Source organism: Mytilus trossulus, chromosome 13 (genome assembly GCF_036588685.1).
Source record: "Mytilus trossulus isolate FHL-02 chromosome 13, PNRI_Mtr1.1.1.hap1, whole genome shotgun sequence".
NCBI lineage: Eukaryota > Metazoa > Mollusca > Bivalvia > Mytilida > Mytilidae > Mytilus > Mytilus trossulus.
In genome coordinates this window covers 27,562,828-27,576,256 of record NC_086385.1, presented here as the reverse complement: position 1 = coordinate 27,576,256, position 13,429 = coordinate 27,562,828, and the positions used below count along the sequence as shown (strand labels likewise).

Genomic DNA, 13,429 nt, shown 5'->3' with positions numbered 1-13,429 from the left:
GATAACGAATCAGCTAATATTATTTTATAGTACTCGCATAGTTGTTTATTGGAAGTTAAAAATAGAATATCATAAAAGGTAACAGTCACTAAAAGGAAGTCATATTCAATTTTTATCTAGAATAAAAGGTAATGATGATTTTTATGATTCGTTTATCTATCTATGTCATGTCCGTGTTTGTATTAGGTACATATGCTGGTGTACAATGCTTAGAAATGTATAACAATTTAAAACATTGTTTCATTCTCATTTCGTCATGTTTGTATTCTTTTTGCCAAACAATAATTTCATACAAGAACTTTGTTATGATTATTTGCACATATTCATAGAATGTTTCTTTGATAATTACATATCGTGGTATGTATTAGATTGAATATGTAAAGCCGTAATAAAACTGACCATCAAATAGCTATCTACAAACGATCAAACGGAGAGGTGTCAACAATACAGGTTACGAACCATATCGTAAGCTCTATTCGGACCTCACATACACACCACGTCTTAATTGAAGTACTCGATATAGGTAAGAACATTGGCAACATAACCTGTATACAATATGTTTGAGAAAATCATATCAAGCACATAATAGTTTAAAACATTTTTAGAATATGATCTTACCTGAATGCAATAAACGTTTATTTATTTCCACTGTTTTGGTGGGTTTAAATACGTACGGTATACACTTTATTTATGTAAGCCAATCAACACCGATCAGGAACAAAATAAACGTACAAATATAAAAATAATTTATTTTGTTAATTTCGTCATGTCATGTGATCTGCAGGAAGAAATGAAGCCAACACGTATTAAGTACATACTGTGGTCATACTCTTAATTTTGTCTAATTTCACTAATTAAAATTGAAGAAATAGTTATACAGTAACTTAATACCTGGTTAATTAGACATTCTTATATCTGAACATTGAATTGTCAGTTTATTTGTGACCAGAGTTAATGTACAAATTAATGTAATATACAGTCACAGAAAATAATTATATTTATAAGTACGTCTGAGTCATTGATGACGCTCCGATGGATACATCTGTTGTAGAGTTGTCACTGACTCAGACGTACTTATAAATATAATTATGTTCTGTGACTGTATATTACATTAATTTGTAGGATCCTTTACTATAGATAATTTAGCTGATCTGTAACAATAACATCTTCATGCCTTATATATCATGTACTGTAGTACGCCGCTAGATTAAAACTGACGAGGAAAGGTAACACACGGCAAGCGTAAGCTCTTTTTTTGAGAGCCCAGGTGGTCGTGTGGTCTAGCGGGACGGCTGCAGTGCAGGCGATTTGGTGTCACGATATTACAGTAGCATGGGTTCGAATCTCGGCGAGGGAAGAACCAAAAATTTGCGAAAGCAAATTTACAGATCTAACATTGTTGGGTTGATGTTTCGACGAGTTTTATATACATTATGTACACAGCCATGTATCACCATCATTGATGACGATCCGATGGATACATCTGTTGTAGAGTTGTCACTGACTCAGACGTACTTATAAATATAATTATTTTCTGTGACTGTATATTACATTAATTTGTAGGATCCTTTACTATAGATAATTTAGCTGATCTGTAACAATAACATCTTCATGCCTTATATATCATGTACTGTAGTACGCCGCTAGATTTAAACTGACGAGGAAAGGTAACACACGGCCAGCGAAAGCTCTTTTTTTGAGAGCCCAGGTGGTCGTGTGGTCTAGCGGGACGGCTGCAGTGTAGGCGATTTGGTGTCACGATATCACAGTAGCATGGGTTCGAATCCCGGCGAGGGAAAAGCCAAAAATTTGCGATTTTTTTTCAAAAATTTTGTTCTTCCCTCGCCGGGATTCGAACCCATGCTACTGTGATATATATATATCATACTAACAACGCAAAAAAGAAAGAACGACAGCAGTTGTCGACAAAACAAAAGTTTATAGTTCATCAACACGAACAATACAATACGTTGTATTTAATTTTCAATTCGATTCTCTTTGTCTTAGATCAGAACAGTGTTAAGTTCTGTAAATATCATTTCCTATAATTTCCTCTTTTTGGTGGTGTTTATCTTATCAAGTGTTGAATCGGATAGTTAAGGATGCGTGCTTAACAGGATAATGTTATCAAGGAGACACATCCATCGGTGGTCCATTCGGAGATCAGATATTTTACGAGTAAAAATTAAAAGATCCAAATTTCACAGCATGCGTTGCACATGAAGCAATAATGCCTCTTCAATAAATGTTGAGGTTTACATATTTGGAATCTTTCAACTTAAGCAATTGTTGAAACCTGTTTGAAGCGAAAGTGCAGAATGATATTGGCACACCAAATTATAATAATATGGTTCAGAATTAGTGAAATTCCTGAAAGATGTTCTATTGCTATTCAGCATTTTACTATTTGTCTTGTAAACAAACATTTTTTCGTATTACTTTTTTTTGGAGTTAAGCCTTTTCTAACATGTCTTACCGATTTCATGATCATTGTAAAATTTACCTGATGAAGATGCAGTCATGAGGAAAATAAATTTCAAGTTTTACATATTGGCAACGATTTATATATTCGCGTAATAGTTATCCTCGTGGAAGTCTCGATAATAAATCGCTCGCGAAAATAAGTAGTTTTTTAGTATTTAATACGCAGATACAGCTTGTATTTTGGCATTCCTATGATGCTGAAGGTATGGTAATTTACTTTTTTATTGTAAGAAATACTTGAAATTCTCTCTTTTCTAAAATAATGCAAAACGCTTTTTAAGAATTAGGATTGATTTGTTGTTTCAAGATATTCACATAATATCAACAGTGACATTGTAAAGCAGGTGCAAGATATATCTTTACACAAACAGAATATTTGTTTCTAATTAACGTTTTAAAGGAACAGCACGTGATATAACAATCGATAATTACTCAACCAGATGAAATTGCGGAGGCTGAGGTTATCTGACTGGATAATGTACTTGTATTCTGGTCATAGCAATGATTTCTAAAGATAACTGATTATCTTTAATTTGATACATTGTTGTTATTGGCAAACTGGGTGTTTACCTCTACTGTATAAAAGTGCAGAAATCACACGAGTCGCTTTACAAAACACATATATTATAGTTATAATTTTGATTGTATTGCTCTGTGCGGGGAACAGTTCTCAGCAAATGGTTAAAGCTATACTGTGAATTAGATTGTTCTGACATTTCTGTTTATTCCTAGTATTGAATGTATCCGTTATCCATGATGATTTCAATAATGTTATGTATTGGACTTGGACTTGGAAATGGATTAGTTTTACATGAAACTCCAGATACGGAAGTTGAGATGCCACTTATTAGTAATGATGATGTTCCATTGGTTGCTAAGCTGGATACAAAAAACCTGAATAAGGCAATAAAGACCTACATAAATAAAACTATGGAAAGGGTAGTGATAGAGAAATTTTCCATATTGAAATCGGATTTAACGTCTAAAATTATGACAGGTAATTATGAATAGATTTAATTAGTATTTCAGTATGCTATAAAGTTTCAAACTTGAACGAAGGTTTTTTTTATCAAAGATTTGAATGATCAGTGTCATCGATATATTATCCATAAATTATAACTCAACTTGATTTTACAACTCGTTAATGTTCTCCATTGTTTGTAATGAAAACAATATTGTAATTGTCTTAATCTGGTTAAAATCTTGTTTTAACGTCTCTACTTGCTCCTTACTTTTCATTTTAATTTATTTTTTCGAATTTGTCTTACCTATCAACAAATTATTGTATGTGTGAACGGAAATTTATGAAATAAATCTCCTACAGTTTTCCCTCAATTCATCAAAGTTCAGAAAATTTAATGAAATTTGGCATTGTGAAAGAACGAATTATACGCCTTACAATATTTCTCACATTTCTTTTTAATTATAATGTTATTTAGAGCTATGAACATGATGAAATGTTTTTGAGAATAGCTTTGTTACAAAATTTCAAAATGTGCACCTGTATTTGAACAATTTGTAATAAAAGATATCGACTACCAACATTAATTACTTTGTATACAAACAAAAAAATTAAAAAGAGTTTAGCTTCACTTATACATACATTTTGTTTTGGTAAAAAATATCCTCTTGTTAATAGTTTTGTTCTGAATAATTACTTTTTTTTTCTATATTAAATAGTTACAAATATCTCGTGTCAGTGAGTTTAAAGGCGACTATACGATATGAATTTTCCTCTGTATAAAAGGCCTGACGATGGCGTATCATTCCTTACTTCGTTTTCATTTGGTGGACAACTGCTTACATTTTTTTACAATGTCAAAGGTGTAGAATGCTGTTGACATGGGCGATTTTGAACTTGATTGACCATAATATTAATGATTCATAATGATTTAATTTATTTCACCACTTCAATGACACTACGAATATATCTCATGTTAATGTATGTGCAAATTCTCACAAATAAGTCAAACTTATCGGTTTACAATCCCATCATTTTTATAAGATTTTTATCTCAGGAACATCATTTTTTACCGGAATTTAACTTGCATGAACAACGACAGATGTATAAGAATCAAGACCTCTTCAGAGAAATTAGTTTATTTATTTAAATGTCTGTATATCAGGAATATTGTTATTGATGTTTGTTGATATGTTTATATTTTTGTAACACCGGTTTTGTATGTTTTTTTCGATTTCTCTTTTCTACAGTCAGTATTATCTGTCGATCTGCTAATAACAGTTTTATTTGATAGCATCTGCTATTAAAAGCTACGAGAATTTGGTGATTTAAAACACGGTTATTGGTTGATGGACTGTTTAATGAGAGTTGACGCTGCTTTCATTATTAATGGCTCTCCGGTGATTACCAAATTTTATAGTTGGAGGCAGTTGACGTGCTAAGAGAGAGCTAGGGCTGGAAAACTGTCAAACTTTGTCAGTCGAGCGCACCATACCGGTGCACGGTTCAAAAACATATAAGAAGGTGATTATAATGTTGATGAGTCACTCATTCAAACCCTAAACACACAGTATAAAGATCTCAAGCACAAATACTTTATACTTAAAATTGAGACATATAAACTAAAACGGATTGTATCATTTCATCCACAGATAAATATCCAAGAGATTGCGAAGATGTCACAGGGTCAAAAAGTGGGATATACCGAATATATCCCTCAGATATAAGGGGATTTGAAACATACTGTGACATGAACATCGAAGAAGGTGGTTGGTTGGTAAGTTGTTTACGGTTTTTTTCTTAGTTAAAAAACTCATCATGGATACCAGGATTGAATTTTGTATTTACGCATATTTATGTTTCGTCTATAAAAAAAACTCACCAGGGACGCGCAAATCCAAAAAGTTAAAAAGGCCATACAATGTACGAAGTTGAAGAGCATTGGGGACCAAAATTCAAAAAGGTTTGCCAAATACAGCTAAGGTAATATATGACAATACAGCTAAGGTAATATATGCCTGAGTTAGAACAGCTTTAGTATTTCAAAAATTCAAAGGTTTATTAGAAGTTAATTTATAAGTTACGTATGATTCACGCATCATACATACATTTCTTTAATTCTTACTTGATTTATCATTTCCTGACCTGTTGATTGTTGTAATTTAATCAATATGTTATTCGTTTAAACTCAGTTGTTGATTTGTCGAAAGTCAATAATGACGTCAAATTTGTTTACTTTTCTTCTGATTTTCCTATTGTGATCAAATAAAACAGACGTCCATGCCTATTGCATTAACATTTTTCTAGTCATGGACTTTTTAGGCAACTATAGGCGTAAATGCCTGGGTACAATTTCTCCTATCCATGAGATTTGTCAATCTGTGAAAATAAATTAAAAAAACCATATTCATACGCATATGCCTGGATACAATTTCTCCTACCCCTGAGCTGTGTCAATCTGGGAAAATGAAGAAAATAATTGAACACATCTAATTGCTGATCCTTTAAAAATAATTTCGCGTTATTGTTTGAAATCAAAGGTTGTGATAAGAAAATAACACTATGTAAATATTAGACCAATCTGGGAAGTGATTGGCTTGGTACTGTGTATGCAATTTCATTATATTTGGAACATGATTTGCCTTGTATGTCTTAATCGAGTGTGCCTGCATATCGTTAAAAAGATATTAGAGGAACAGATTTCATCACAAAATATTGTGCCATACGATATTCAACCAATCTTGACAAAAACATTTTAAATATTAAAGTTTTAAGTTTGAAAATTTAACCGTCACGAGTCGATAAATATCCTAAAACACTTGATTTAGTGGTAGAATCTAAATGTACATGTATACTGTGAATTCATTAATTTTCGTGGATACCAATTTTCGTGGATTAAGGCGAACTTACATGTTCGTTGATATCTAATTTTTTGGTTTTGCTGAAGTCTGCATAAAACCCTATTTTATAGGGAATCACTAAATGATGACTGGAACGGGCATCCACTTAGAATAGAAGGTGGTCCACCTTATTAATATTTCTGAATCCGCAACTGTTTGAATTAAGTATAGTTTCTAGTGTTATTCTTCTTATTTAATCACCTATACAATTTAGCACGTTGCTTTTGTGCTTGTTATTCATATTCTATGTCAATCCTTTAAATCAAAATTAAATTGTATCCGTGTCTTGTCAATTACAAAATTAAATAAAAAAAAGTTCAAAATAATCACATAGGTTATGTATAGATTCATGAATCCAAAACAAACCGATAGAAACATATTTCTAAGGAGCGAGAATATTGACATTTTACTTGTTAATTCTTTCCAGAAAAAAAAAAGAAAATGATAAAATGTCAATTAGAATGTTAAAATCATAAAATGAAAAAGTTAAGAAAGATACAATATGATCAGGCTATTTTTTAAAATCTAACTAAAATTATACAGCTGCTATCTAATATGATTTGCAGGTTTTTCAGCGGAGGCAAGATGGCAGTGTTGACTTTTTTCGGAACTGGACGGATTACAAGAACGGATTCGGTGACCCGACAGGAGAGTTCTGGTTAGGTAAGCCATCTTATTATCCGGCTTCACTTGCTGTATATGAAATAGGCTTTATTGTTTTATAGGTTATATGCCATCTTAGTAAATAAATTTTGGCTTTGCACATTCCGCATTTGTAATGAAATATTGGTTATAGAGAATATGCAAATCGAAAACTTGACTTAAACAGTTTTCAATTTCAGACAACTTAAAATATGTGATTTCACAAGTAAAATGGTATTGATATGAAACGTAATGACTATACTTATTGTTGTTTATATTATGAGACTTCTGACGATCTAACACTTTACCTTAAGGTAATTCTAGAATTCATGAAATTACAACAAAAGATGAATATGAACTGTACATACTTATGGAGGATCTTGAAGGAGAACAGAGGTATGCGAGGTACAAGACGTTTTATGTAGGAGACGTACATTCAAAATTTACCCTACACGTTGAAGGATACAGCGGGAATGCAGGTCGGTACATTTTGTGTTTTTTTTTTTTTTTTAAATATTTAAGCACCAAACAATACACAAAACATACAATATATAACGTCGATGGGCTTCTAAAATGTCGTATATGACTTTTTTGGCTAAAAATACATTTTGACACCAATGGTCTGGTTGGGAGGAAGTCTTTTGTATTACAAAATAGCATACAGTTAGACCAATCAAAATGTGTGAAATAAGACATATTACGAAATTGCCAATGTCAGTTGTTTGTAAAGTTTGCTTCCAAAATGTTGTATGAAAACTTGAAAATCGTTGTAGAATGGCTTTAGGAAAAAAATAATTGTACATTTCTTTACTTCTCTAAAAATAGTTTAAGTTCTTGGATATTCAAGACATGTCAAAGTCTTTATTTCACTGCTATTTACAAAAATGTTCAAGTTCACATACGACATTTTGGAAGCATGCATTTTGCAAAAATTTTCAAAGCCTGTTTGTGAGATATTTTTTTATTGACAAATTTATAATTTACAACATTTTAGATGCCCAGCGACGATAAGTAATTCGGTATGCCTATTTCGGACATTCTCATAACTAATTAAACAGTGTACATGTACTACAAAAATTGATGAGTCGTCTGCATAACGGTTTTCTCATTTGATCAAATCTGATATTCATAAAGGGAAAATCGATGTTATTTAGCGAACTATTTTACCCTTAATAGTAGAACAGACAAGGAGCCCGGACATACAACAAACAATTTCTAAACCTGGACTAAGTACATCCTTAAATGACACATTCTTGACATATGCCTTGACTTATTTTCTCCATGAACTTGGGAGGTAAAACTAAGCAGATTAAATTCGAGAATCTATCATTTTCCTACATACATTATTGTCTGATTGTTATGGAGACAAAACAACAAGTCTCACATTTTCCAATTTGAAAGAATTACTATTAAAAAAACCAAGATCAAAGCAAATTCTTTTTTTTAAGTACATCCTATAGATTGAAATAAACAATTAATTTCCCCATAGGCGACAATGGTAGCCTTTTTCGAGACACAGACTTTAGGAAGTTGATTTTTTTAACGAAACCTTGCTAGAATCAAAGAAAAGTTATTAGGACAGTATTTTTTGGTCCAAAAAATATAGGTTCGCGTTGCTTTTCTTAGCGTATTTTGTACTTATCTCCCATGCCTATCAATTTTGCCCTTAAAAATACGTGTCTTGTCCTAGCGTTGAAAAGTCATCTCAGTGCCTTTAGGGCTACGGAATAATTTTTATTTTGCCTTTTGTATAAAGCAGAGTGCACGAAGTCTCTAATAATAAAAAATAACGGGCGCACATATCGACCAATCAGGATTCGCCATACTCTTAATTCTGAACACCATGTTATGCTCATAAAATGGCTGCGCCCATAAAATCTAATGGTGTATTGTAACCTATACGGTATTTAATACTTTCTTGTATCGTGCAATTCATAGTGCGTTAGATGCACAAATATATATGCCACAAATAAATCATCTTCAAACCGTTCTGGCTTTACTCTCTGAATTTTCACAATTTTTTATCGGAGGTGACCCCAGTCGAAAAATGTGAAGAAATTTTTTTTGTTTTTTTGAGTAAATGCGGTACTGTTAAAAAGGGACTGAAGATAATGCCCACTTTCTCCAATGATTCTTTATATATCATCAAGTACTGATTATATTGATACCAAAACCAATCCAATATATAACTACTACGGTGAATTTTGAACAACAGTTTTAAATGAAACCATTTTCGTATAAAAGTACATTTTTGAAACAGACTATAGCATTTCAAAATATGGAATATGTGTAAATATTTGTGTTTTGACATCGATAACTGTTTGTTAACTACAAAATGGCATGCTTATTCTTATTCTTTTAGTTTGTTATTCGTGTGAACATTTCAATGTTCGAAGGGGATCATTTCCGTACATTTTCGCTGAATTTGGTAATTTCGATAACAGCACTTGGGTCGAGATTGTTATGTTTAAAAATCGATTTATATTCACAAACTCTAGACGTGTACTTGCTCTATTCGAACAAATCAACAGAACTTCAGAAAATGACATATTCGTTCCACAGTAAGTCAAAAGTCGAGCCCACCCATGTTTCTAAGGTGAAACGCAATACAAATATGAAACAGACTATAGCTTAAAAACTAGATAATCAATATTTCATTTGTCACCAAAAAATACGGTTTCACATCAAATGTCAAGTAAAATGACTGTTTTTGACACTTTTTGAGCACTATGATAAAGAAATGTCGATGCTGTATAGATTGAAATAAACAATTAATTTCCCCATAGGCGACAATGGTAGCCTTTTTCGAGACACAGACTTTAGGAAGTTGATTTTTTTAACGAAACCTTGCTAGAATCAAAGAAACGTTATTAGGACAGTATTTTTTGGTCCAAAAAATATAGGTTCGCGTTGCTTTTCTTAGCGTATTTTGGACTTATCTCCCATGCCTATCAATTTTGCCCTTAAAAATACGTGTCTTGTCCTAGCGTTGAAAAGTCATCTCAGTGCCTTTAGGGCTACGGAATAATTTTTATTTTGCCTTTTGTATAAAGCAGAGTGCACGAAGTCTCTAATAATAAAAAATAACGGGCGCACATATCGACCAATCAGGATTCGCCATACTCTTAATTCTGAACACCATGTTATGCTCATAAAATGGCTGCGCCCATAAAATCTAATGGTGTATTGTAACCTTAAATGACACATTCTTGACATTTGCCTTGACAAATTTTCTCTAAAAAAAACCAAGTCTCAAATTTTCCACTTTGAAAGAATTACTATTAAAAACCTAGATCAAAGCAAAAAATATTGCATGTAAAATAAAATTTAGAATTTCTTAATTTTTACTGTGAATAAACAAAAAAGATAAAACTTTGCTAACATATTACATGATGTACATGCATACTCACAATTGGTATACATTTCTCACCTTTCCACTGATTTGTTGTGTCAACTTATTTTTAAAACAAAACTATAAGAAAGTCGTTACACTACTAATAAAGCTAATTTATAAATGAAAATATCTTAAAATGAAGCCTTCATTAAAAACATTGCACTGACAATGAAAGTATTTCTTGAAAACAACCAATCAAGAGATCATTAGAGTCTTAAGCACTTAACAATATCCAAGTTTAAACGAGAATGACAATCCCTTTGTTTATGATGAGTACTTGCTAACGCTCGTCCTTTATTATCTGTATCCTGCATATACGTTGAGAGAAAACTTAACAATGTCGTGACAGAGAGCAAAAAGATAAAAAGGCAAACGACAGCGTATAAAACCATACATTATAAACTTAAGAATCAATGACACATAACCCACCGCTGATAACCTCAGTTGCTTCAAAATGGTTGTCATATCAAGGTCTAGATGCAGCATCCGTCGGTTTGCTTATTAATTGATGAATATAAGGACTATATATAATAAGTGACTTTTGATGAGGTTGATCTAATGATTTATCAAACCAAGAGATGGGATATTCACCGAGGACAATGGTAGCGTGTGGTTTTCATATTTCTGGCGTTGATAAATCTTTGTATAAACTGAAATAAAAAGTTAACAATTGTGTTGTAATATGACTTTTTATCTTTATCCATCTTTTAAATTTTTGCCAAAGATATTTTTTAGAACTGCTCCCTGTTTTTATACGCCCGTCTTTTAGACGAGACGTATTATGGTATACCGTTGTCCGTCCGTCCGTCGTCCACACTTCGGACAATAACTCAAAAACACTTTCACCAATTTACATGAAACTTAAGGGAATTGTGTACATCTATTGACGTAAGATCCCTTTTTGTTTTTGTTTTTTAATTTCAGATTTTGAGTTTTGGATTTATGGGGCTTTATTCATAAAAAAAGGGGTGGACAATAACTCAAAAAGGCTTTCACCAATATCCATGAAACTTTGGTGAATTGCTTATATCTATTGATGTAAGCTCCCTTTCAATTTTTATAAATTTCATATTTTACATTTCCGTGTTATGAATTTTTATGCTTAAAAAAGGGGGGATTTGGGGACAATAACTAGCACTTTCACAAATTGTATGCACATTTGATAAATTGTTTATTTCTGTTGACTTAAATAGTGCCAATTTTTTTGTGCATTTTTATTTATTATTTTGGGAGGGGTGGTATTTGACAGGGCTCACACTATTTTTAGTTGATCATATAAATTCATTTAAAGCATAAAAGACAAGTTAAAAGAGCAACGGGCGTATCATGCACTAAAGCGCAGCCCTTTATTATATTGAGCATAGTATATGCTTAAGCGCTTGCTTAGTTAAGATATTCATTAAAGTAATCTTAAAACAAATACACAAAAAAGAAGAAAAGAGAAAAAAAAACACCGAAAACAAGAAGAAAAAACCTTAGAATTTCATTGACGTCATTGGTGTTGCCTTGAAATATCTATATTCAGTTACACGGACGTTGTTCCAACTCTTATATTAATATCTTCGGTATTTAGCGCGGTGAAAATAATGTTGTATCAATGATAATTTCATATGCCTTTACCAATGAGAAAACAGAAAATGTTTAGTCATATAATGATCAGTATAATTCGGTATAAGCCTTTTAGCGGAAAATGAAGGGATTTTGGTTACTGTAAATTCAGAAATTAATGCGAGGTATTTATTATTGCGAAAAATGCGACTGAGTTGTAAACGCAATAATTTAAACTCGCATTTTGAAATATTTTATATGAATTTAACAGGATTTTTCTCAAAATCGTAAAAATTAAAATCGCATTGAAGTCTAAAATGACAAAATCGCAATAATAAATGCACGCAATAATTTCTGAATTTTCAGTATTACAATTGGATAACATCTGTCGTCATATTTGTGAAACAAGTGGGTTTTTTTCATTTTTACAGAAATTTGTGAAACAAAGATAACATATACATTCCTTATTACGCAATTTTCAAATTATTGACCATGAATCCATTTGTTCTTCATTTTCATAGATTGAGACAGCTCATGTATAGCAGAAATTCTATACAGGCATATACGTATAAACAAGCTTTTTTTTATTTCTCAGATTGACACAGCTCATGGGTAGGAGAAATTGTATGCAGGCACACACGTGTGAATAGGTTTTCCTCATTTTCACAGATTGACACAGCTCATAGGTATGAGCAATATTAATTGTATCCAGGAATATCAGTATGAACACATTTTGTTTTCATTTTCACAGATTGACACAGCTCATGGATAGGAGAAATTGTATACAGGCATATTCGTATACACATGTTTTTTTAATTTTTTTCAAAGTGACACAACTCATGGATATGAGTCAATGTATCCAAGCATATACGCATCCATGTGAAATTGTTTTCTTCATTTTCCCAGATCGACACAGCTCAGGGGTAGGAGAAATTGTATCCAGGCATTTACGTATGAACATGTTTTTTTTTCATTTTCACAGATTGACACAGCTCATGGATAGGAGAAATTGTATCAAAGCATATACGTACGCGTGTGAACATATTTTCTTCATTTTCACAGATTTGCACCGTGCGAAGGTGAAATTATATCCAGACATTTACGTGTGAAAATACATACACATAGTTTTAAAACATGTATTGTATTAGCATGTACAAAAAACACGTATAAAGTGTAAATTGTTATATTTTTTCTTCTTTTATATAGGAAATTCTTTGGACAGGACCACTCACAATGGTCAGCCTTTTTCAACGCTTGATAGAGACAGTTCCAGTAATTGTCCAAATAGATTTAAAGGTGCTTGGTGGTATAAAAACTGCCATCACTCCAATCTGAATGGATTGTACCTTAATGGTTCACACAAGTCAGCTGCAGATGGTATTGAATGGTACCACTGGAAAGGTTACAATTATTCCCTCAAAAAGACACAAATGATGATTCGACGTCGTCATTGATTTTATTTCATATGGCAGAACTGACGCAGATAACACGTTGCCTAAT

At 32.1% G+C, this 13,429-nt stretch overlaps 1 protein-coding gene and 1 long non-coding RNA gene across 4 annotated transcripts in view; one reads left to right on the top strand and one right to left on the bottom strand.

Moving 5' to 3' along the window:
- LOC134695514 (uncharacterized) overlaps positions 1-633 on the bottom strand; it is an 18,301-nt gene extending 17,668 nt beyond the window's left edge. The window contains exon 1 of one of the 2 annotated variants that reach the window (XR_010102784.1): positions 619-633. This is a non-coding gene — a long non-coding RNA (uncharacterized LOC134695514). The other variant, XR_010102782.1, reaches the window with a different exon arrangement.
- Positions 1-13,429, top strand: part of LOC134695509 (microfibril-associated glycoprotein 4-like) — a 15,136-nt gene extending 1,707 nt beyond the window's left edge. The window contains exons 2-6 of one of the 2 annotated variants that reach the window (XM_063556786.1): positions 3,152-3,481; positions 5,098-5,222; positions 6,912-7,008; positions 7,302-7,466; positions 13,136-13,429. In XM_063556786.1, coding sequence (XP_063412856.1) covers positions 3,223-3,481; positions 5,098-5,222; positions 6,912-7,008; positions 7,302-7,466; positions 13,136-13,383 — 894 coding nt within the window. In that variant the 5' untranslated portion in view covers positions 3,152-3,222 and the 3' untranslated portion in view covers positions 13,384-13,429. Of the gene's footprint in view, positions 1-2,884; positions 3,482-5,097; positions 5,223-6,911; positions 7,009-7,301; positions 7,467-13,135 lie in introns of both variants that reach the window. The other variant, XM_063556785.1, reaches the window with a different exon arrangement.